General features: G+C 38.3%; 1 protein-coding gene and 1 long non-coding RNA gene across 3 annotated transcripts in view; one reads left to right on the top strand and one right to left on the bottom strand.

The window, feature by feature from the left end:
- Positions 1-1,001: 1,001 nt before the first annotated feature.
- The window catches only part of LOC105383335, a 49,077-nt gene continuing 22,844 nt past the window's right edge, over positions 1,002-27,234 (bottom strand). The window contains exons 2-8 of one of the 2 annotated variants that reach the window (XM_048622995.1): positions 25,765-25,923; positions 5,555-5,698; positions 4,969-5,130; positions 4,509-4,685; positions 4,184-4,318; positions 2,210-2,454; positions 1,002-1,978 (exon numbers count right to left, since the gene is read on the bottom strand). In XM_048622995.1, coding sequence (XP_048478952.1) covers positions 1,907-1,978; positions 2,210-2,454; positions 4,184-4,318; positions 4,509-4,685; positions 4,969-5,130; positions 5,555-5,698; positions 25,765-25,891 — 1,062 coding nt within the window. In that variant the 5' untranslated portion in view covers positions 25,892-25,923 and the 3' untranslated portion in view covers positions 1,002-1,906. Of the gene's footprint in view, positions 1,979-2,209; positions 2,455-4,073; positions 4,319-4,508; positions 4,686-4,968; positions 5,131-5,554; positions 5,699-25,764; positions 25,924-27,234 lie in introns of those variants that run through there. The other variant, XM_048622996.1, reaches the window with a different exon arrangement.
- On the top strand, positions 6,951-8,075 carry LOC105394320. The gene is made up of 3 exons (XR_007266613.1): positions 6,951-7,156; positions 7,337-7,457; positions 7,907-8,075. It is a non-coding gene; the product is annotated as an uncharacterized LOC105394320 (long non-coding RNA).

Raw genomic sequence — 27,234 nt, forward strand, 5'->3', positions numbered from 1 at the left:
AAAGTTAACGTGTAGTAATGAAATACGGAAACGATGAAATGTTTGTGCTAAGGGTACAGTACACTTCAGGCGCCAAGCGGACACAAAATGGTCAATGTTACGAGCAGGCTATTTACATCCGCATTTTTCCATAGCACAACGGATTGTTTCTAAACATTCAGTTAATAGTGGAAATAAGATAGGCTCACCAAAGTTATGCCTCTAGCTCCCACGGAGCGCCACAATAGTCCTCGGCCTTCCTCGTCCAGCCACTACCAGTGGTCTAAGGTCGTCGGGTAAGCAGGCATCGGAGACCACAAGGGCCACTCGAGAACTCGTCAAGGATTATCGATTTGTTTCACTTTTCACTACTTTAGCTGCGATGATAGTTCTCTGACGAATAACCGCATTTTGATCCGATCCCTCAGAGAAACCGCGAGTACTTGCATAATATCTACCTATGCATTATTATTATGGGGGCAGTCAGTATTGACGAAACTGAACTATTGAATTTCACCTTTTCACCCATTTTCCTTTACATACTGTATTTTAAATATTCGTTTTACCCAACAAACATAATCCGTACGGGGACAAACACTATAGTTATTCGGAGTTCCAGTAGCTTTCTAGTAGGGTTGTTCTACTAGGTACAAAATAACGTTGCTATAAATTTTGTGAAGAGATCCCTGGAAATTAAGGCGTAGACTGTAGCCACAACACTGCACCAGTGCACCTGCCATATTAAAAGCATACAAAATGCCTTACACTATCTAATCATTTACATTCACTTCTTATTTAATATTTATTTATCCATGCTAAAGGTTTTAAAACGAGTAAAAGAATAAAACTTAACCAATATCTTATTGCCTGTAAAACACCAGTAGGTACACTGATTAACGATTCGAATCACTTAAAACTAATTTGGAATGTAGGTATGTAGCGTAATTAGGCAATGACAGATTTTTATAGCTAACTGTGATCAAGATGTAATAAGCGAAGGGGCCAAGGTGTTACAAATATTGTATAAGTAATGAAGATTTATTTAGTAGGTAGATAAGTAAGTATGATTTTTAAGTTCACTTAATACCACAGGTAATTTAATACCTGGATGAAATATAATTCAGCAGTGGCACTAGGGCGCTATCTAGCCTATTCAATAAGTGCCTACATTGGATTAAGTAAATAAGTAGTAAAACTGTCACCATAATCAATTCAATTCGGTATTGATACAGACTCACAAGAGGCAAAAGACGCCTAGTACATTATGTTGACTTACTACAGGGCACCTACAGTCTAGATTCTAGACTTCTACCTATTGCTAATTCTATAAATTTTCGCAAAAAAATATAATTGAAAAACTATGGAAGTTTGTCCAATAAGTCCTTATTAACTAATTACATGTCTTACGCTAAAGTCGAAGCAATACACGTTTTGTACAAAATACGGTTGTTTGTTTCTTAGTACCTGTTTTTACGGCTTAACTATTACTATCTATTTAAATACTATCGGTTCACATGAATTCATAACAAAAAATACGCAACATCAATTAAATTACTTACAATAAGTACTTTTGTATCAGTTATTTATCCGGTGTTTATATAAGGGGTTTCTTAAATTGTGCTGAGATTAAGCTAACTGTATAAATAACAATATTGAACGGCTAGACTATTGAGTCATCGGATACAGAACAACCGTGAGCTGGGTAGAATCGTAGAACTTCAGAATGACACTGTACACGAATCCACACTGACAAATCATAACCACTAACCAGTAATCAAATCACAAACTTTCCTCACTTTGGCGAGTCTATGTCTCACTAGCGCGCGAGTCTGTCGAGTCTACAACTCTACATCCAGGCGATGGTGGGGGTTCCCTCTGAGGACAGGGAGTCCATGGACCGCCGCGCGCCGCGGGGGTACGCCGGCTGTCAGTACAGCGACGAGCTGGTGCACGGGCCGTCCACGCCCTGCAGCTTGCTCGGCTCCGGCTTGCTTATTAGCTGAAACATTAAAAAAAAGTTAAAGTAAGAATTCAAATATGTCTAATGTATGTAACGCGCTTTTATCACAACTACATTTCAAAAACACCATGTCCATCAACTAATAGGGTCAGCTATCCTATACAATCGTCATGTCTTCAATTATCATGGTGATATTATTTGGACAGGCACAATTAATTGGCTTTACCCTGTGGGGAACTTTATAAGGAATGCAATGCAGGTTGCATTTACCTCTCTAATTTCACAGACAGCGGGCAGCAGCCCATCGGTGGAGTTGTTGGGGGATCTCGGCGAGGGCGTCGGGGCCAGCTTCGGGATATCTCGGCCAGAGTTCATCTTGTCGTGCAACTGAGCGAGACGCATGCTCATCTGTCGCCTCTCCTTCTGCTCCCGTTCCTTCTCCCATCGCTTCGCGCTGTAACTCCGTATCGAGGATGAGCTGCTCTGAATAGAACTTACACTTGGACGTCTGGAACCTGCGTTCGAAAATCAAACATTACAATCTGTCCGGAAATGGAAAGTAAGGAAATGCGTGCTATGCTGTCTGATGATGCTGTGTGTTTTGGCAATGCATAGCTCAAATTAAAGTTGATTGGATTGAAAGGATTTGAAAGTGTTATGTGTTCAATTTATGAAAGCTATCTGAAGGATTCTTTGGGTTTCGATCCCAATGCAGTGGTGGTGGTGGTTTAATACTGCTTCGGTTCATTGGGTACAAGCTCATAATGCTCGAAGATATGGAATGTTTATCGGTCATCATTAATACAACAATTAAATAACTTTGTAGGGATATTAATAATTTTATGAAGACCTTAAGATATTATAAATACGTTTATAGACAGTTACAAGCACATTTAGTGACATGCCAGTAAAGCAAAATACAGGTTGTTGCTTTAACAATACACTTATCATTCTCACATTGATACCTACCGTACCTACCGAATATCAACTGATTTAAAGTAACATTAATAAAATGCCAAGTAGTACATGGGTCCTACATGCATTTACAATAAGTATAGAGGCAGAGAGTCAAAAGAGGAAAGCGAGAAAAGCGACCGTGCGGAATCATTTCCATGAAACTGAAGCTTTAGCACACTGAAGCTTTAGGACTTTTTTGAGAAAGCTGCTGTGTTTGTGCAAGCCGAATGCTAACGTGAGATTGCCAATAGAATGTTTATTTATAATGTGTTATAGTTTTTGAATGAGTTACTCCACCTTCAGTTTCTTGACTTTTACAATACATACACTGGTTTAATACAAAAGCTGTGTGGAAAAGGATAGACAGAAAGAAGAGAGGACCATGGCCATCTTGCTTTCGTCGCGCAAAGAGCGGACATTGCCTGGCGACTGACGCGGACCACCCCGACCAAATATGCAACAGCTAGTTTTAGACCTACCATATAAAGATATTTCTCTGTTGGTGTAGTTGTAGAAACTTACCGTAATACCATACAAGTATTCAAGACTAGTCGGTCTTCAAGATATATGCCCAATTGTGTCATATCGGTGCCATACAAGGAAACTTAGTTAAATGGGACTGGCAGAACGGATACAAGGTTAAGCTTTATTGTACTTACAAATATCTACCTACATAATTATGTACCTATAAAATATAAAAAGGGTTATACGAATTTAGGAAATGTATGGCATCGATATGTAAGATTTTGTTGTTGTTGCTAAGATTCCTAAATGGCATAGATACCCATTACAGAATCGTCACAAAGTTTAGGACTTTATATAGGTGGCAATGATCGCGCAGTCGCAGACGTCCGCTCTTGGTTCCGGCCGCTAACACCAACACGCAACATCTAACGGACACGGGTGACGCTGGCACTTCTCATGCGCATCAGAGCCTGAACTCCTCCGTTTTATTTCTCTGACCTTTGTCGCCACACCAATCACGTATCTGTTGAGATATCAATGAAAGTCTATTGGTAACGTGGTCTGTTGCCGTCGGACAAAGGCTGACTCTCTCTGACTCTGGCAAATACCAGGAGAGCAGAACAATAACAGAGCAGGCCAGGTCTGACGCGTGCAGCCGCACCCGAACACCGAGACGCGTGCAGATATGGGGCGACCGCGCGCTGCAGCATACATTATCCAGATCACCTTTGGCGGCGCACTTAGGCGGGTGCGCGCCGCCGTCCCGCCTTACGGCCTTGAGGTGGCGCGAAATAAGCAAGATGGCCGCGGAGCGCGCCGCACCTGCGCGCGAGGCGGACACGGGCACGCCGCGCGCGCGGGACACGCGGCGCGAGCAGCCCGAGTCCAGCGTGCCGCCCGTCGTGGCGCTGCGGGCCGACGACCGCGACGACGGCCGCGTCGCGCTCAGCGTGCCTCCTGCAACCAACCACGCACGCTCAGAGGAAGGACCAAACATAGAAGTCATACAGAGCTGACAATTTCCGTCGATGGAAACAGGAAAAATCATGCCGGTTGGCATCACTTTACTGAACTACCGATAGAATAGAATAGATGAATGAACCGATAGCTGCAAGTTCACGCTAGTCTGTCTAAAAAATACCCTCACCAGTGTCATTAAGCGAGTAGAGACAGGGCGGCGTGAGGCGCGCGTCGGCGAGGTGGTCCGGGTGGAAGCGCGCCCGCGTGTACAGATGCAGCACCATGCACAGCAGGCCGGCCAGCACGAAGATGCCGGACGCCACTCCCAGCAGCGTCGGCATGTCCGCCGTCAGCAGGACCAGGTCTGGAACAAGTTGTGGCGTTGTTGCTATGAGCGTGATCACGATCATTCACTATTACCTAAATCTTGACAAGAACCTCCCTTTCTCCTTGAATGGAGAGCCATATGCTTGAAATGTAAGTTGAAGGTGAAGAGGGTAGCTATCTATTCACCAACCTCACAGTATTCTCAGAATGATAGCAGATCCTCATCACCTGCACGGTTCCTAAAACTTTACTTTGCGGAGCAAGGCGAGTGTACTTTAGCTCTAACAGTTTTTCTTGATAATCGTACACGAATCTGTTACCTTCAGTACAGAAGACCCTGTGCACGGGCCGTGAGTGGCTGGTGCTGTGGTAGCCGGCGTCACACTGGCAGAAGGCGTTGTGGTTGACCTGCACGCACGACGAGTGAGGGTCGAACGCCTTGCACGTCTGCCGGTAGAAACACTGCTCGCCGAGCTTCTTCGCTGGAAGACGGAAAAATTACATTTGGCTGGGCGGTTGTGGTAGAGAGATAATGTAAAATTCTGCTTATAGCTATCCAGCAGACCCTGGGTGTCCACGACTACTCATACGCAGCATGCTAGTTACAACAGCTATTCAAAGTGTAAAATTTAATGAAGGTATACACACGAGAAAGAGAAGTACTAAGCTGATACTTAGGTGCCTTAGAAATAATGTATCTCAATCATGACCAATGCGCAGAGGACATTTTTAAGGTCCCTTTTGAGATGAGCGGTCAAAACCGTGAAGCCATTGACGCTCGGCCGCTATTTATAAGTTTTCTTTTATTCCGGCAAAGAAGAGCTCACAAAGCGCGCTCACTTAGCCATTATTTGATTAAAATAAAGACTTCCATTCTAGCATACAAATATCTCAATCCGCACTCACGTTTAGCACATCCGTGGCTGAGGCCGAGCTGCACGGGGTGCTTGGCGTCGCACGCGCAGGTGCCCGTGCTGGGGTCGCAGAACACGTGCTGGAGCTGCGGGCTGCACGTGAACTCGCACGGGGAGCCCAGGTACATGCCCTTCTCTGGAAGGGAAGTAAATTTGGAGTGGTTAAATAAGAATCTTTGTCTAGCGGTGGTGACAATGAAGGAATATGGGGGCGGCTATATGGGGACCTTCTTAGCGTAGGTATCTGTGAAAAACACTAGAGATGAAATAGGGTTTATCACCGTGGCGAAAAAAATACCCTGGGGCTTTCGGGATAGAAAGCAAACTTCATGCATACCAAATTTCATCAACATGTGTAAGTAAATAGTAAGAAACATCCATCCATAAATCGACCCATGCTTATAATTAAAAACTTTCGCATGTATAATATAAGTAGGATTTGGTAGTTTCTTTGTAACTATTACCAATAATAAGCTTTATTGACGAAGAACTAAATAATATTTAACAGTTGGTAGTTAGTTACAAAAAAAAAAACACATAATTGGCGAATAAGCTACCACGAATTCTGAAAAAATCCTCTGTAAAAATGTAGCTAATATTTAAAATAGCGATAGCATAATATCCTCAGGATGATCATGTTCAGGTGAGAGGAAAGTAGGTAAGATTAAGATAACATGTAGTGTTCCTATAGTGAAATAAGATACTGTTGTAAGCTATCGTACGCTTTACTACTATGATTCTGGATAAAGTCTGAAACAAAGTTTGTTAATATCGCTGTAACTCGATCGGTTTGTGAAGAAACCAGCGCAAAGTATAATTAGTTCAAAAGTTATCAACTTGTGAAACTTTCAGCATCGATGGATTTCACCTTTAAACGATATTATTGAAAATATAATAAAAAGTCCCGTTGATATTGTCAATGTTACCGTATGTTTATAAATATAGGAAATTATACATATACGTACTGATGAAATAATCATCTTGTAATTTTGTGTGAATGAAGTTTAAATAAAATTTTGATAATTATTATTAATTACGTCCTTATTTACATGTACATTGGTATCGATTCTGAAGGGCACACTTCCTAATTTTAAAATGTGCTAAAATTTCTAAATTTAACTGACAGCGCTAATTTTTGCTATTCTGAAGGCAACGATTTTAACGGCCAACTAAATTTAATAGGCTGATTTGACGTCTTTAAAATGAGTGTTCCCATACTTAGGACAAATACCAAATGATGGCAGCGAAATATAGATATCATGGAAATATAGTCGTTATTTTATTTTTTTAATCTTAATTTACTTTAAATACATAAAAACATGTTAAAAATATATTTAAAAATATACTTAATGCATTTACAGCCTATTATTATCGTGAAAAGCATAACTTTTAGTGTTTCCAATGTGACTCATTATAGGTAATTTAGAAATAAATTACTGGCAACCCCAAAAAAATACATTGACTTTTTCATTGTTTTCTTTCTCCGATTGCCGGGAAAAAATTCGATGGTGATAAATACGATACGAAAGATCTTAAATTATCCGTGATAGCTACTTGCTTACAAAGGTTTTCATTACACAAGTTTTCCTATAAGGTAAGCCATAAACATAGTGAAATGTTTAAGTACATGTAACTTGACGGATTCGTCTTTGGAATTCGTGTTGATTGTTACGAAGATTTTGTGCAAATCCATTATATAAAATGAGAAATTCGCACCTTATTCATATTCTGCTTATTCGTGTATATTTGCTTACGAAATATTTTATAATTTCAGATGCAAACATAACCTTAAAACATCAGCCAGCAAGTTATATGAAACACAACACCTGCATCAACAAGTATGAAAGGATCCAGTCGCATTCCCGTTCAGACTATCTAAGCTACCTAAACAGAAGGTTAGTATTTATACTTACTATGTAATAGAGTGAAAAAAAAAAGAAAAACCCATGTAAGTACTTACTTACAAAATTTACAAAATTAAATGATTGAGTGTTAAAGATACTTAAGTACTTCAATCTCTCTTAGCGGTGAAACGATTCATCATCAGCCCATAATCATCCACTGCTGGACATAGGCCTCTCCCAAGGAGTGCCACAACACTCTGTCTTCCTCATCCAGCCACTACCGGCTACCCGCCTAAGGTCGTCGGTCCAGTGGGCAGGAGACGATTAGCCAGTCTCATTAATTGTCTACCGCTGATTGCATCAAAGTCTATCTTGGTACCAACCTACCTATACATACAGTTTGTTTTATGCAGTGCACTATGTGATGTAGTGAAAAATATTATAAATTATTCAATTTAGTTAATGTTATTCATATACTTATCATATTATTATTGTTACAGAACTAAATTGAAACCCAGGAAGGATTATAAAATCTTGTCTTCTCGAAGCGACCTCTTCCAAGACTCGTCAGTGCATATAATAAACAAGATTATTACTTATATTTCATACAAAAGAACTTTGATAGATACATGTGACTATGTTATAAAATGAAATAAAGCTTCTCTAAATTGTGTTACTTTCATTTTCTAGTGGTAATAAAACTTAGTTGGCAGTGAATAAACTTAGTTAGTAAAGCTAACAAACCCCCTCTATTTATTATTTCAAAGATTGACTTTTGGTTACTTTAACAATGCAAAAAGTTTTATTGCTGCCAACATCATAATCATAACATTAATTTGTTTGGATAGAGGGGAGATGACCTGATCAGTATAGGTTCCTATTACTTTACTCTTTAGTTCCTATGTTATGATAATCATTATACTTAGGTAAGAATACTCAAATTGAGCCAAGTACATCTACCTGCTTTATTATTAGCTAGTTAGAAAGATATGTACTGATCATAATCATTACAATTATTAAGAATTAGCCCTACTGTTCATCTTATCATAGGCAACAGGATTTTGATAAGAAGTTTTGTAGTAGGTAGGTAAGTAAGTAGGTACTTTTCTTTGAGAAGATATGTAGAGTAGTGATGTAACGAATGTGTGTTTTTGGACATTCGCGAATGCGAATGCGAATGCGAATATCTGATATCGATATTCGCGAATGCGAATATTCAGTTTGTGTTCAAATTTGACGTCATTTGTATGGTTTCGTTTCGTGGCAGTCTTGTTCTGAACGAGGAACGTTCCGATCTAGGCGCATTCCGAATGAGACTAGCCAATACTAGTGGCAGTTTTTAAGTAGATTACACTTTATTTAGTTCCGTAACTGTTTCTGAGGGCGACTTACACGAAACATTTAAACGTAAGGTACGTGCGCCTTGTAAGGCCCATTTTTTGCAATAATTAAATAAATAAAAAAATTGAAACAATGTAAGAAAATAAACTTGATTACTATATTCTCCATTTATTTTTAAATATTAATCAACAAATAAATCATCAGATTAAATCAAGCTTCTTTACGGAAACAATCATTTTCGAAATCCTCTAATGTGGGCCTTCTTAGGAACATAACATAGGCACTTATCATGGCCCGATATTAATCAAGTAATTTATAAATTCTATCATATCAAAAACCATGTTTTTACGTAAAACTTAAACAAAAATATGAGTTCTTAACTTCTTTGTTAATTAATCAATTACTATCGATTTTTTGGGCGTTAATAGTACGGTGGCTTAGCAAAACTAAATCTACATTCAATACAAAAGTCTGTAATGATATTAAAATAATAAAAATGTTTTTCTGTTATTCTAACAATTATTTAGAGTGAAAAACAATGCTTCAATTTTTGGTGGGCTTTATTAGGTTTATAAAAAAATATTTTTGATTTTTTGTTTATTTTATAAGTATTTAAACTGGAAAGTAGGTACTTAAGAGACCGTAACTACCCTTAAAGTTTAGTTTCAGTGTTTGAATATAACATAATAATAAAAAATATAGCCGAAATTCTATCTTTCATGTTCCAAAGAAAGTATGATATTGTATAGTCCTGTAAGGCCCGGGCCATCTTGGTAACGCGTGTGGTGGGCCTTCATATGAACTTTTCACGGTGACAAGACCTAATGAAATTAATTGAAAAACAAAAAAGAATACAAACAACGCAAGTCTGTATCGATAAATAACGATAATAGTTTGTTATTTTAAAGAAATACAACTAAAAAGTTTGTAAACATTAGGTTGTAAATCGTAGGCCATTTTTTCTATGGCACTAACCAAACATTAGAGCGAAATTTCAACTTATCCGGGCGTTTAGAAGATTTAAATTTTGTAAGTGGGCCATTTTAGGAATAGGGCCATCTTTGGCGCACGTACTTTATTTAAAGCTATGGCTGTCTTGCTGTGACACTATATTGTGAAAATACGCTTTTTGATTGCTTAAAGAAGCTATTTATGTTTAGGTCTTATGAAACTATTAACTACCTATATCTAAAGTTTCATTTTCCAAAGTAAATAAATATGATAAAGTAAGACTGTTAATTTGATTTAGGGCGGATTCGACCAACGTCGAGTAACTTTTTACTCACGAGTAAACTGCCAGTTACTCGCGAGTAAGCCAATTTTGCATTCTACCAAACCTGAAACCAAGATAAGTAGCTTATCCCAAGAATAAAATGTTATACCGCCAAAATTGACCGTGTAACGAGCTTATCCGAGAGTAATTTTGTAATGGCGGCGGCACATCAGCTGATTAGAAAACCGTCATAATGACATATAAACACATCTGTCAAAACATAAACAAAAGTACCTACGTTAAAAGGCAAATTCTCAGAATAACAACAGCGAATAAAATATTAAAACATAAACAATTTTATACTATTATAATCCATTCAAACTAAGTCGGTATGTCATTTCTTTTGCATGCTTTGAAACGCAGCTATTTTTATTTTAGTTGCATTACAGTTTCGTTCCTCGTTCATTCAATTAACCATGGTATAACTTGGTAGAATGCAAATGTACTTATCCCAGATATTTACTCGCGTATAAATTTTATTCCGGTATAGTTATTCTCGTGTAAGGTGATGTTTGGACGAATTCGCCCTAAGAGAGTGACTTGTAATATAAAAGTTACTTATCGACGAATGGATTTTGACTTTGGTAACCTTTGTTAACCATTATTTTCATATAGTTTTTTCTAAAAAGTACCTACTGATATTCGCAAAACATTCGCACCAAATTTTGCGAATGCGAATGCGAATGCGAATATCCAAAAAAGTGCGAATATTCGCGAATGCGAATGCGAATGCGAATATTCATTACATCACTAATGTAGAGTCCTATGATACTTACATAAGTAATAATAAAAAAACCTACTTACCTAGGTACTCACCTCTATTTCAGTAATCAAGATAGGTAACCTAAACTTAATGATTCCTCCTACTTACATACATTTTTAAAGTACCTACGTAGCCTGTTGATTGTAAGCAACTTCTTACCTATTCTTAGATGCATAGTTTAATCCATTTTCAGCTTTATTTTTGGTTTATAATCATATTTTAGGTTAGTAAATAGATTAAATATATTCTACCTGTACACAAGGAATAATTAAGTTTTATTGTACCTACCTAATAAGGTACTTACATAAGGAAGCATCCTATCAACAAGAGCCCTACTTTGGTTGATTTTCGTCACAATTTGTACTCTCAGGGTTGGTAAAAATAACACAAATAAGGGGTAATTTCACATATTTATTTCTCCATAAAACAGTACACTTATATCACTGAAATTTGCTTAACTTACTTAAGGAAGACCTAAACTCCAGATTAAATCCATATTTATGCACCTACAACAACGATTTCCCATATATTTTACTTTTAGAAATTTTAGTATAATTTTAAGAGGCACCTTTCCAGACCCCTTTTAAATTTAGGAAGAAAGTTGCTAATTTTACGTTGACATCGCTAAAAATGCGACCTTCAGAATACCAATTCGACCATCTAACCTAAGTTGAATAGTTTTAACGCTGTCAGATTCAAAATTTTAAGTGACGTCTCTAATTTTGGAGATAAACGGTGCCTTCAGAATGCCAAATAAATTTAGAGGGAATGTAAGCGTTTTTTGACAGCGTTAAAATTAGAATGTGCCCTTCAGAATCGATACCATTATACAACCCCAAATTATGCTAATAATGGTACCGATTCTGAAGGGCGCACTTCCTAATTTTAAAATGAGCTAAAATCTCTAAATTTAACTGACAGCGCTAATTTTTGCTATTCTGAAGCCAACGGCAACGATTTTAAGGGCCAACTAAATTTAGAAGGCTCATTTGACGTCTTTAAAATGAGTGTGGCCATGTACTTAAGGATATTACAATCGAAAATATCGATTAACTTTTTTAGCCGTAAAGTATTCAAAATAAATTTGATTATCCTAAATAGTAGTTGAAAATAATTAAAAGAATTAAATACCCTGCATTTATATTGGTTTTCGTGATAATTTCAATTATTTATGTAACATATTCATAATTCATTATTGCAACTGGTAACTCTGGCTAGAAAATGTTTCTATGGTGGTCTATGGACATTTCCGAGTGATTTAAAAAAATATAATAGAGTAGAGATGGGGTGAGTTGATAAAATAGTGCGAATAATCGAATATAATCGATTATTGCACGAGAATATTTTTTAAACAATAGTTTTTCAGTAAAGTTTGTAGGTACTAAGTTCTACATCTATTCACGATATTTAATGTAAGTACTTACTTACTTCAATGTTTAATAGTTGATGATGATGTTACGTTAATACTTAAGTAGGTGACTGTGTAAGGGATGATATTCATATTATAATATAAAAAGTATCGAATACTTACAAAAGCACAAATACCTTATCAGTACTTACTTATTTCCGATGAGTACGTATTTATATTTACCAAAAACGCATATGATTATAATAAACGTATCTACCCAGGAATCGATCCAGCATCGATTATTTTTTTCATTCAAGCATAGTTCGGAAGCAAGTAACATTGCACTAGGTACATCTCTATGGCGCATGCGCGCTGGGCTGCAAGAGAGGCGCGCCGCGCCACCACCGCCATCCGCCATATTGAATTTTCCGCCGAAAAGTTTGCCGCTATTTTTGTTAAGTGTTTACAATACAAAACAAACATCTATTATCAATTATTATGTTTGTGTTTGCAATATGCAATTGTTAAATCGATAAGGTGCTTGTGTGCAAGTTTACGAATTATTTTAGGAAGTTACCTACGTAAAATCTAAGTTAATATTTTTATCAGTTCGGCATCTGGTTACTAACTATTCGGTTACTTATGTTTGTGTTCTAGCGTTTTAGTTTCTAATATTTAAAGTTTTGTGTAAATAGGTTACCTACCTATAAGGATAAGCTTATTCTGTCAACTAGGTATCCATACAACTTACCTATACTTACTTTATTTTTCAGTGACAACAACAAAGAAAAGGAAAAATCAACCACACCCATATTAAACTAAACATGAAACGCTGGATACAAGATATTAATTCCTCTCTGGGACAACAATACTAAAACTACCATCAGACCACCTAGTTACCTACCTAGTACTAACTAGATCTAGAAGGATAATGGAAGTAAGATACAGAAATGAAATCAAGCAATGTGTATTGGTGTCAGAAAAATTACTCAACCAGTGTGTGTTGTGTGTGTTATTCACCCAAATAAAGTATTACGTAAATAAATAAAATTTATTTCTTCTTTCATAAAAAGTAATAGTATAGTAGTAAAGTATATATAAGTATAAGTTTCTTAAAGTCAGGCATACTTTTCAGATAAAAGGTAACCTAGGTATAACTTGTTTTTTCCTGTAACGAAATAGGTACCTAGTTAAATATTTGAGCTATGTAGAGACCACTTTGAGTAAAATATTCTTACAAGTTGAAAGGGGTAGAGAGTTAGATAGGTACACAGGTAGGTGAGTTAAGGTGTTCCTCATGTATGTAGAGCCGGTCCGTTTGGAAGAGGAATGCCGAGGTGTTATTGCTCGTGTAATTCCTGAAGTAGATCGGTAGGTGTGTTAATTAATTATTAGATCTAGAACAATAACTAAAGTTGTTTTTAAGCAACCCGGTTCATGCCTACCTTTGTCAGTAACATGTTTTGTAGTCATTCAGTCCAAAGATCAGAAATAATAATATGACAAAACAGAGTCACTTTCACATCGTAGTTTCGCAAGAAATATTAAGTAAGCGTCGTTGCAATTAGCTTTACACGCTTAAACAACACATCAGCTCTAAGTTAAATCCATATTTATGCCCCTACAACAACAATTTCATATATATTTCACGGTTTTACTTTTAGAAATTTTAGTATAATTTTAACAGGCACCTGTTTAGACCCCTTTTAAATTTAGGAAGAAAGTTGCTAATTTTAGGTTGACAGCGCTAAAAATGGCATCTTCAGAATACCAATTCGACCATCTAACCTAAGTTGAATAGTTTTAACGCTGTCAGATTCAAAATTTAAAGTGACGTCTCTAATTTTGGAGATAAACGGTGCCTTCAGAATGCCAAATAAATTTAGAGAGAATGTAAGCGTTTTTTGACAGCGTTAAAATTAGAATGTGCCCTTCAGAATCGATACCATAGCCCACGAACTTTTCCTTCATTCTGAATGTTTAACATATCACCATATAAAGTGAACGGGCTTGGGAATCGAACCCATGGACTCTATAATTATGTATTCTGCAGCACAATTCCACGATCACTGCGCCTTTAATGTACTACCAACTACAGAACATCGCGGACTTTTCTCGCACTCGATGTATGTATGGTAAAAGTAAGTGTATAGAATTTAGCAGGTAACTAAACAGTTTTATTCAAAGTGCAATAAAGGCCCGTACACACGTGCTGGAGGCAGCACACCGGAAATGTTGAGTCTACTGAGCGGAAGCGCGCTTCGCACCAACACAACTTGTTAGCCTTCAAACTTATACAACATGCAGCCACTTTTTTAACACAGTTTCATTAGAACGCGCGTGGTGTCACACGAGTTTGAAAGTTACTGAAAATTATCCAAAGCTCTGTTTGTTCATGAGTATAATAAGACCATGGGAGAATCCAATCATATAGAAGTAGAAGATTATCGGCTGACATTGATAACTAGCACCATTGAAAGGGTTTAATCATATTGGTCACACATTAAATTATTGGATATTAGGTACGTGAAGTACTTTTTCGAAGAGATTAAAATGAGAGATACTTTCCCTCGTAATACGAACAAAGCTCACATGAAAAGGCTATAGGCATTACAGTTACAGTTAGGCCTAACAAAGGCCTGGAACAAGCAATGAGAGAAACTGTGAAACATTGTTACAGGTATACATCGCAGAGCACCAACAAAAGGAATCCTACCTGCTTTTACTCTGGCACAGCGTGGGTACAGCTACTTGGAGTACAGTGACAAAGCTCTGCATGTTCAGTAGGACTATTCAAGTTGATTAATATTTTTTTTGCTTTGATGAGTTAAATAATACCTGTTTCAGTATGTAAGACTCCCTGAAAGACTTGGCCAGCGAATAGGTCTTGATATGGATTGATGTTTATGTCGATCTTCATATTTGCATATCGATCTCATAAAAAGCTTGCTTCTAAATAGTTATTTAATATTATTTACTTCTCATCTTCAGCGCTGTGCCAGAGAGTACTAGCTGCATGTGACCCGTTTTCACTTATTAAGCAGTATGGTGAGTCCGGAAACATGTTTTCATTGCAGACTGCTGATGATGATGCAAGATCCATATATAAATTATTGGTACAGATTCAAAGGTACTATTGATCATTTGTCACCAAGCCTTCACAGCTGGACATCTCAGCTAATATAAGCATACGACCAACAATAATTAGTGCGGCTTGATACATTTTCTGTCATAGGTAAGAATGCAAACATTATAGTACACACACGTATGAATGCTTCATCAGTACAGTAGGTACTCTAATGTAGAGTAATGGATGGTTTTCAATGATGGATCAAATAATGAATGCAAGCCTTACCATTGGAACCATATGTGGGAACTTGTAATTGGCTAGTAGCTGTTTACCTGATATGTTCATATAGTGTTGTAGCTGTAAGTTCTCCAAATATTATAAAATAAAATAAAATAATTTATACTTACAGCTAAACAAGAGGAATAGGGAATACATCTTATGATAGGTATATTATGGTTATTGAATCAGCTGTGATACAGAGACACCCTGTAAAAGAAGACGATTAGGGTCAACCACGGATAGTAGGGTCAGCTGTCAAATGCGAGTAATGCGACCCCGTTCTGTAACGACTGTTAGGTCCAGTTCTGCTTGGCAGCCCCGCTGCGCTGTAACCGAGACCGCTATCAGAGTGCCGTCTACAACTTCATTGTGTTTTAAACTCTATTGCAATTTCAAACCACAATGCAGAACTATTATAGTTCTCCTTCTTTTAAAAAAGGAGGTGGGTAGCATGTGGGTAGTTAACAATTTGTTGTTGTCTTTGTATCATCAGAACTTTTCCCTAGGTGATCATAGTAAGGAATTTTGTAATCAAACAACATAACCCTAAAAAGTTTGATTTATCTCATGACGTGATTTACCTGTTATGTACTGTAAATCCCAACCTACTTATATTTAGGTACTTCGTTTTAAAGATATGATTTTGAGAAGAGTATTTGACAAAGTTTCCTTACCTAACCAACGTTTTATCTATAAAATGAAAAAAAATACTGTTGTTTTGTATGAACAATAATTACGACCTCGATACCACTGTTATCTAAAAAGCATTTCGTGGTTTTCATAAATGTGAAACAAATTTTGGGGCCACTCTTTTTCACAAAATTAAAAAAAATATTTTCAACAAAAAGTAGATAAAAAAACACCTAACTTTGAATTCCTTATCTCTAGTTTCGCCAGACGGGAAATTAACTGGCACAAGCATCTCTATGTAAAGACGACTCTTTTATTTTGTGACTACGGAAAGTACAATCTTACTATTCTTGAAACACGGTGTCTTTTTAGTTGCTGCACTTCAGTCGTTTCAGACATTTTCAGTGGGTAGCGCACTAGACAAAACAGTGTGTTCTGTATATTTGTGTGTATGAATGTGACTTTCAGTTGTTTTCAGTAACTGAGAAAGGCTTGATGAAGAATACCTACCTGTACAGATTTGATATGTGTGTACCTACATACCACTGTGTAGTGTGTGTACTGAACATACCTCCTTCTTTTTTATAACTGTAATTAATTCCATGCTGACAAAGATGCAGTGACTCGTGAGCAATAAAAAAGTCCCAGTGACCATAGCACGAAATTACTCCTAAACGAAAACTTCTGCAATGTTGCAGTACATCATAAAATTGCCAACTAAAAACGTAAATATTGTGTTCAAATTTTAAATTAAATGATTAAATCATCAAAAGTTGGGCTCGCAAATTTATTATTTCCTAAACAGACAAACAGTTATTCCCTATTCTTACCCTTCTTCTTACTATCTACCACGCTTCTTTGAGTTGAAATAACATATTATATTATTATTGAACTGGTAGCGCCTTAAAATATAGTAAATGCAAGGTAACATTCTGTATTTATAGTTATATTCATGCTAAGTTTCTGATGCATTACACTGATTGTACAACATTGTGACCCAGTAAGATTGTATTTTAACGCAGTTTCAACTATTGTCCACTATGATTATTACGCTATGTATGTAATATGCTATGTGTCATGGGCATTATCAGTATTCAATAATATTTATCCTAATGAACACCTGAAAGTTTTTGTAAGTATTGATGGATGAATGGATGTTTCCTTAAACGGGAAAATGGTTGGACCATTTTTATGAAATTGTGCATATGGGGGAAGCTGGATTAACCAAGGCTAATTTTTATCCCGGAATTCCCAAGAGAAAACCTTTTAAGGCAAAGTGAAATCCAAGAGAACTACTTTACTTTATCTGCATTATACAAAACGCTGGAGCTAGAATGGGGTGTAAAGAGTTGCATAATATCGTAGTTTATGACGTCATAAGTGCCTACTTGTGGATACATTATGGAATCACGCCAAGGAAATGAATCCTTGACATGCTTGATGCTAGATTCCAAGCGTCTATAGTATGTTATGTGCCTGAATAAATTGAATATATCCTATTGCAAAGTAGAGGTTACCCCTGAAGGCACATAAATGTAATATAGAAAAATATAATACCAAAATTTTTATGAGTACACTGACTATGACTGCTCTAAGTTCATGCTGTGTTTTTATAACTATTTTGCAATATTCTCACGATTCACAATAAGGGCGCTGAGTGTTCCGAATCGGATTGTCTTATCATTATTGTTACCATTCTGTCAGTGGGGCACTGTTTCCCTTCGGCAACAAATGACCTCATTACATTGGTATTCAGGATATAATAAACCCTAAATTGATAGTGTAAGAAACTGAGTGGTGTAAGAAACTATCTATTTCCCTGCTAGACATAAGGAATCTACCGAAATGGAGGCTCTTCCATGAAAAGTGTCGGTGACAAAAACTAAAGCTGGATTTTGTCCGTTTTACAAAAAAATACATTTATATCTCTAGTTTGCTTTTTGATGCAAAAAGAACAACCATATTTATTTGCATTACAATATCATTAACTTTGAATACCTTATTAGAAGTTTGCCTTACAAACATTATTTCCAGATAAAAATGGTAATAAGCCGGCTGCGTGCTTAAGTTAATTAATTTTTCCTTAATTTGGTCTCCCGCATTCGAGCGAGGAGGTTTTCAATTTAGGAAATTCAATACGCCGTCAGCAAAATAGTTTAAATTGGTCAGTTTAATTTAATATATTGTCGGTATGTTTGTCCGGGGCGGGTGGAAGCCATCTGTGCCCAATATTTGGAGCCTCGCCAACGAACAACGCTATGGATAGATGGATAGCTTTCATAATTGCGAGGTTCAGGAACACAGTTCTACAAATTAAATTTGTATCATATCAAGTAAATTTAATAAAAAATATCCTTATTGAAGTCAGGTGACAACATGATTGAAATTAAGTAATGGTTGTAAAACTATCAGTTAATTTGCTTTGGCAAGCAACGTTACTGGTTACCTTTTTACAGAAAACGATTTAACGATCGTTTATTTAAAAAAAATACCTTTTGTTAAAGTTATGCCTAAGTACCCGGGGTACCGGATGTACGGCTACCTCCTATTCTAGGTAATTTTAGTGGAATCAGTCCCTACGCCAGTCAACGCTTTGAGCCGATATTGGAAACAGCTTATTACGATAATGATCGCAGGTTAGTTACCTGCGGGAAGCAGGATTTCGTGCTTTCATTTACATGTTCTTTTACTTACAAAACTTTGTACCTATGTAACCAAATCTTTAGTACATTGAATAAGAGTCGAGTTTTCCGGGTTTCATTCGTGAAAGCGTTGTGAATTTTACTATTATTTACTATCTGATGTTTGATTTTACCCAAAAAAAATATTAAGCACACTGTTGACATACATAACATACATGACACTGCTGTGTGCCAATCATGTGCCAATGCCTCAAACAAGAGTAAGTATATAATTATAGTAGCAGGAAATATTTAATATTATTATGTTATTGAAAAGCTAACCTTGTATACCTGAGTTAAATTTAAATGTTGAATAATATTTTCAGCAGAGAGTTAACCTGAAAGAAAAACACTACGGTTTCTACACAAAATAAACAACCTGGCAAGAGCTGGGGAGCTAGCTTCAAGCGAATTACTTACAGCAGTACATTATTACGGCGCAACACTGTAAGACCTAGGGTTAGCACAAACTAGGTCAAGGTGTATATTTCAGAGTTTTCCGACTAACTTTTGGCTTTTATTTGTCCTTGATACATTAAGTAATATCAACTACTATACCACTTATAGTCAACCGAGGATAGCCAGGACATCAGCATTATGTTTATTCTTAACTAGCTGTTCCCGCGCGCTTCGCTTCGCCTTAAAAAGTTTTCCCGTGAGAATTCCGGGATAAAAAGTAGCCTATGTTCTTTCCCAGGGTCTAGATCGTATGTATAACAAATTTCATTCAAATCCGTTTAGTAGTTTTGGCGTGAAAGAGTAACAGACAGACACAGTTACTTTCGCATTTATAATATTAGTTAGGATGATTACGACCTTTTATAATAGAAGTCATTGTATGTCAAGTTATACTTTAGTTTTTATTTATTTTATGTTTATTACCATGTGTAACGTATTCTCATCAGTAAACGTAGAGTATCCTTATCTATCCATACGAGTATCCTTTAATCCGGAGCACACTGGGCAGTTAGCGATTGGTGCTTATCTAAATGGCTTATACTTGTGCCACGGTGAGACCTTAGACCAGCTCTAATTGTCACCGACACGCTGAAAATAAGATTTTATCAGGTCTACTGAGTCAGAATAGTTAGATAGAAGTTAAAAAGAGTTTTACTGTAAGAAAAAACATATCTTTTGAAGTTTAAAACACCGTTTACCTTCTCTACTGCTTGTATATCCTTGGGCTTATTATAATAATTTTCCTTCACGTGTTTTATTATACGGTATCTTTTTACATTGTTAAAAAGTTGTTCTGCCAACGCCGGGAAAGTTAAAAGAGAATCAACAAAGTTAATGAACACACGCTTTTCGCTCCATCAATGGTCTCATGTTACAGCGAAAAAGCGAATGGCTTGGATGCGAGTCACCTCTGACTATCCTTTCAGGGAATACAGTTGTAACCATTTGCATGCATGCTCAATGCTCATGTTATAAATATAATACTTAGGTTGTAAGTAAATAAATATTTTACTTTCTCCATTGTTCTTTACAGTCAGTATGTTCAATACAGTGTACAGAAATAACTTGTTCAAAATTATAATAAGTAGGTAGGTAGCTTATTAGAATCTTAAATGAGGTAATCAATACGGTATGTGTTGTATTATCTAGTTATTATACACTGATGTGTGCAATAATAGGTACCTATACTTACATGTTACATAGTTTTCCAATATTGTTCCCATATTTCCTCAAAAGTCGTATTTGTAGTTTGTTTCACAAAGCAAGTAGCTACTCAGATGCGTAGGTCTTGAATATTGGATTTACAGAAATAGCACACCCACTCAAACTACAACGCAGGTATTAACAGTCAAGATAGAAAGATCTTCTTGAATTCAGATATAAAGCTTGATATGCTACGTTACAGCGGTAGCGGTTCAAATTTGGATTAGGGTTTAGGGTCTTGAGCGATATGTGTGAAATAAATTTGGGAGAATAATAAATTCAGCATCTCTGAATTGTTATTGAATGGTAGTGCAACCATTTGATGCTCCGAAGTTTACATGGGATCTACCATGTGACTACCACAAGTTTAAACTTTGCAGCTTTTTCTGCCATTAGCGTCCGTTGTGCTACAGTTGTAACAGTCTAATAGAGCGGCCGCTACATGGGTTAATTATTGACGTCGATAAACTCGTTTAGTGCACGTTACACCAAATATTTATTTATTTATTTAATACTTTATTGCACAAATATAACATAAGTGTACAAAAGGTGGACTTAATGCTAAAAGCATTTTCTACCAGCCAACCTACAGGGGTGTAAGGGTTCTAAACATCCGAAATGAACCAATTGCCAACCTCACCTGCCCGTGGTGCACCCTGCTAAATAACAGACGAGGCTCTGGCGACCGGATGATGGCGGTATAACCATACAAAAACAGCTACACTAAATCCCATAGGCCGGCGATGGGCAGCAGCGTCACCGGCACAAAAAGTGTAGCCCTGCGATCACCAACCCGCATTGCCAAGCGTGGTGATTATGGCAAAATCCTCCATGGAGTCACACCCAAAGCCCCGGCCCCCAGTTCCCGGCAGCCCTACTATTCCTGACTACGGCAGCGGTCTTGGTAACGGTAGGGCAGGGGGTGCGAAGAATCCCCGGGTTACGAATGGCTGCCATCAACGACTACAACTGGCGACATACAACGCACGGACACTGAGAGAGGACGAGAAGATGGTAGAACTCGAGGTAGAGCTTAGCAAAATAAAATGGGACATCTTAGGGCTATCAGAAGTCCGTAGAGAGGGCGAGGACACGATGACCCTGGAGTCCGGCCACATGCTCTACCATCGCGAGGGCGACGTAGGATTCCTCGTCAACAAGACCCTTGTCAACAACGTAGTGGAGATCAGCAGTGTGTCGAATCGGGTAGCGTACCTAGTACTAAAACTAACCGAGAGGTATTCCTTGAAGGTCGTACAGGTATATGCACCAACCTCGGCATACTCTGACACAGAAGTCGAAGCAGTATACGAAGATATCTCTAGAGCTATCAAGTGTACTGCTAAGACCCAATACACCGTTGTGATGGGGGACTTCAACGCCAAAGTGGGAGTACAAGAATGCGACGAATCGAGGGTAGGACCTCATGGCTTTGGTAGCAGAAACCAGAGAGGGCAAATGCTTGTTGACTTCCTCGAAAGGGAGGGGCTGTACTTGATGAATTCTTTCTTTGAGAAACAGCCCCAGAGGTAGTGGACATGGGCAAGCCCCGATGGTAGGACGAAAAACGAAATCGACTTCATTATGACTGACAAGCGGCACATATTCAGAGATGTCTCAGTGATCAATAGGTTTAAAACTGGGAGTGATCACCGACTTCTCCGAGGTACTCTGAATATTAACTTCAAGCTGGAGAGGAGACGTCTGGTGAAGTCGACCCTTCGTCCCACACTGCACCAAATTAGAGCTGGCAACACCAGCTTCCAGAGAGAACTACAGAGCCGATTCGAATCGCTGGAAACCACTACGGATATTGACGCGGATACAATCCAAATAGTGAAGGCTCTTCGTGAGGTGGGCCACGGACATTTTAGCATGAGAAGCAAAAGCAAGGAGTCTAAACTTTCAAGCGAGACACTCGAGCTTATGAGGCAGAGACGCGAATTTCCGTCGGCAGGTGACACTTCGTCAGAACTACGGGTACTCAACAAGCGTATAAAGAAGCTGATACGAAGAGATCTCCGTCGCTCCAACACACGCGCCATAGAAGCAGCAATTGAGCAAAATCGGGGGTCAAAAGTCTTCGTTCAGCAACTTGGGAGAAGCCACTTGACGAAGTTGAAGTCTGCAGATGGTAATATCGTTGCCTCTAAGCCTAAGGTTTTTACGGACAACTTTATGCTTCACACGCGTAGAAGTCTGTGGCTCAGCTCACCGATTCCAGAGCGCCACTAATACGCCACTACACTGACGACATCCCTGACGTCGACATAGGCGAGATTAGGATAGCCCTTGAGCAGCTTAAAAACAACAAGGCTCCGGGTGAAGACGGAATTACTACAGAGCTTCTGAAAGCTGGAGGTATTGCAATCCTCGAACAGCTCCAGAGGCTCTTCAATTCGGTCCTTCACAATGGCATTACACCGGAGGCATGGTCTGAGAGCGTCGTGGTATTGTTCTTTAAGAAGGGTGACAAAACCCTTCTGCAGAACTATAGACCGATCTCGCTTTTAAGCCATGTATACAAGCTGTTCTCAAGGGTTATCACGAACCGTCTTGCCCAAAAGTTAGACGAGTTCCAGCCCCCAGAGCAGGCTGGGTTTCGAAAAGGCTTTAGTACAATAGACCACATCCACACAGTAAGGCAGATTATACAGAAGACCGAAGAGTATAATCAGCCTCTGTGTCTAGCCTTTGTTGACTATGAAAAAGCCTTCGACTCCATCGAGACCTGGGCAGTTTTGGAATCCTTGCAGAGATGCCAAATCGATTGGCGCTATATCGAGGTGTTGAGATGTCTGTACAATGCCGCTACTATGACTGTCCAAGTACAGGACCACAAGACAAGACCTATCCAACTGCAACGTGGAGTGAGACAGGGGGATGTGATATCTCCGAAACTGTTCACCAATGCATTGGAAGATGTCTTTAAGACGTTGGACTGGAAAGGTCATGGCATATGTATAAATGGCGAGTACATGTCACACCTCCGCTTCGCGGACGACATCGTTATTATGGCAGAATCTCTGCAGGAACTCAGCTGGATGCTAAGTGGCCTAAATGCTGCTTCCCGACGTGTTGGCCTCGGTATGAACTTGGACAAGACGAAAGTCATGTACAATGTTCACATCAAACCGGAGCCGGTCGCCGTTGGTGAGGCAACAATCGAAGTTGTGCAAGAATATGTCTACCTCGGGCAGACTATTCGGCTAGGCAGAAGCAACTTCGACAAGGAGGCTGCAAGGCGCATCCAACTGGGTTGGGCTGCATTCGGGAAACTTCGTCACATATTCTCCTCGGCCATTCCTCAGAGCCTGAAGACAAAAGTCTTCAACCAGTGCGTCCTGCCAGTGATGACGTATGGTGCAGAGACGTGGACACTGACGGTAGGACTGGTCCACCGATTTAAAGTCGCTCAGCGTGCTATGGAGAGAGCTATGCTTGGGGGTCTCTGATGGATCGCATCAGAAATGAGGTTATCCGTCAGAGGACTAAGGTTACCGACATAGCTGTCAAAATATGCAAGCTGAAGTGGCAGTGGGCTGGTCATATCTGCCGAAGAACCGATAACCGTTGGGGTAGACGAGTTCTCGAGTGGAGACCACGAACAGGCAAACGCAGCGTGGGACGCTCTCCTGCCCGCTGGACTGACGACCTTAGGCGGGTGGCGGGTAGTGGTTGGATGAGGAAGGCCGAGGACCGAGTGTTGTGGCGCTCCTTGGGAGAGGCCTATGTCCAGCAGTGGATGATTATTGGCTGATGATGATGATGATGAACCTACAGGAGGTACAAGAAAACAAGTAGAAAGGTGCAAAAAAAATAAATAAACAGGAAGAACTATACTGTGGCAAGTTACTTGGCGACCCTCCTTGCGGGGTGAAAGAAGTGGCGGGGGCGAGGTAGCACGACATGCTACACACGTAGAAAAGTGTGCCCGGATTAATCTCGCGATAGCTTGTAACTATTTCTGACGTAAGTAAAATTTTATTCTATGAGTGTTCCCGTAAATGTCATATTTAACTTAAAATTTATAGTTTGACAGCATTAAAATTTGGATGTTTACCTTCAGAATATCTACCGATTTGAATTTATTTATGTAAAAGTGTTTTATTTTATATAAATCAATTTCCATGTCACTTTCATGTTCACTCTCTGTTTGAACTTGTTCATCGTCGTCGTCATCCTCATCTTCATCATCGTTTTCATTAACTTCAATTATAAATCTAAGACAAAAACCAAAAAACATTATACCTACTTTGAAGTATAATGTAGTAGAGTACGCCAGTCATATTAGTTCAGTGTACACCTATAATATTTTATGTTTAATTTACATTTAATTATAAATAAACAATAACGTACCTGTCCAATTCATCGTCAAATACTCTATCAGATTTATAATATTCGTCTTAATTTTTTATGACATGGTCGTCACAATTTCTCCACTTTTCAGGCGAATAATTAGAGAAAATTAACTCTAAGTCTTTTATCTCTTTATCTAAGTTAGAGTCAATCGACGTTCTTGCGAGCTCGCCTTTCACGTACCCCTACACAAGTTCAATAGGATTTAATTCCGGATGGTATGGGGGTATGACCATTTTCTTTCAAAATTTCATCAATTTTGTAATTTTTCTCTGTGTTTTGCTCATTAATTACTTTCATTAAATCACATAAATTTTGGTTGCTTTCCTAGTTACAAGAACTGACTCTTCGTCTTTGTTGTTTACTTTTTCGTATCTGACTGCGCAGTACCAACCTTTAGCCGCATAGCATGACTGATCCGGTACGCTGTTCAAAAGAGAAGCCCCTATATTGAGACATTATACGATTTGTTGTTTTTAACGTTATTTTGTTGACGAATTATAGATACCTAATAATAATATAATGATAATATTAAAAAGGGGAACACCGAAATATTGCCTCAACACTCATCCTAAGATTAATGGTCTCAGGATCAATGATCTCATGTGGGTCGCACTCAAATTATGACAGACTATATAAGACATGTGGCCGCCTCGGCTGCGCGGCCGAGACTGCCGTAACAATGACATGCAGTGCACGCGTTGCCCTTCCCCGCTACCCTCCCGCTACCCGCTGTCGTCTTGTGTACCTCGTCCCCTCCGCGTCTTTCACCCCGCAAGGAGGGTCGCCAAGAAACTTGCCAATCTATAAATATAGAGTCAGAGTCGTATAATAAAGAGTCGTATTTATGGCGAATCACGATATAGTGACATTTAAAAGTAAAAGTCCAAGCTTAAAATCTACATCGTCGAGTCGCGCCGATGTAACAGTGTAGTACAGAGTATACTCTCACCTGATACATTGAACCGCTCGTCATAGTCTTGGGCGGCGTAGTCGGGGGCGTCGGTGGGCGGCTCGCAGCCGGCGCCCAGCAGCAGCAGCGCACACAGCGGCAGCCGCAGCGTCACCGCGCGCCGCATCGCGACATCACCGCCGCACGGCCCCGGGCGCGCTGAGGAGGAATGACAAAAGCTCAAATTTAAATGTTTTTTAAATTAATAAAATGGTGACATAAAATATATTTTTTATGGAAGTCAATATTTTACAAGGTACCCTCCACGTTCGGAAAAGGTTTCATTGTCTTTGGAGGATATAGCCTAAGCTCTATACCGGCTGGGGCAGATATTTGTTTAAACACATATATTTGTTCTCGGGTCTTGGGTGTTGATATATTTATTATATTTAGTATCTATCTATCTATGTATTTGTGTAGATATATCAGCTGTCCGACACCCATAACACAGGTTCTGCCTAGCTTGGGGTCGGATGGCCGTGTGTGAGATGTCCCCACATATTATTATATTATTATTATATTATTATTATATTATACTCTAATTTTTAATTCCGCGGAATTCTGACATTTCATTAGTGATACCACTGAAAAAGCTCTTCACCGAAAAAAGGAAAAATTTTGATCCATTTCAGGGCAATATTTTTTAAATGTTTTTGTAATGTTGAATACAAAAAGATAAATCTAAATATTTACTTGCTCAAGTGAAGTAGGTAATACAAAAATAACAAATATTTCAATACGAGCTGTTGCCACAAGCTTCGCTTCACCTTAATTAGTTTTCCCGTGGGAATTCCGCGATAAAAAGTAGCCTATGTGTTAATCCAGGGTGTCAGCTAACTCCTTTAATTAAAATCGGTTCAGCCGTTTTGACGTGAAGAACTAACAAAGATACACACATACATACATACACACATACTCACAAACTTTCGCATTTATAATATTAAGTAAAAGCACGACTCACGACCATTGTATCGAATTAATTTTAATTACTTTATTTTATTCTTTAGCATGGCATCACTTGCTACTAAATTCAGGGATAACAAACCTTTTTAATCGATTTCAAATAAAAGATTCTCAATTCGTTAAGTACATAATAATATGTTCGGTATGTAGGTATGTAAGATTATTGGAACTGCACCATATTCACATATGACAATCCATTAAGCCTAATAAACAAATATGATTTTTTTTTATTGTATAAGTATGTGTATATGTTTGTTTTTATGTATGTTTGTCCACGAATATCTCGGAAACGATTGATCCGATTGTTACTATTCTTTTTTAGGGTTCCGTACGTCAAAAGGAACCCTTATTGTTGTCCGTCTGTCTGTCACCACCCTTTTTCTCAGAAACTGCTAAAGATATCAAGCTAATATTTCATATAGATTTACATAATGATAAAATTAAGAGGAAAAATATCTCAGGTAAGTAGACTTGTCAGTCCGCGAGTCCAACTGGCACTTGGCACGG

The sequence above is a fragment of the Plutella xylostella genome, chromosome 9 (genome assembly GCF_932276165.1).
Source record: "Plutella xylostella chromosome 9, ilPluXylo3.1, whole genome shotgun sequence".
In the NCBI taxonomy this organism is placed as follows: Eukaryota; Metazoa; Arthropoda; class Insecta; order Lepidoptera; family Plutellidae; genus Plutella; species Plutella xylostella.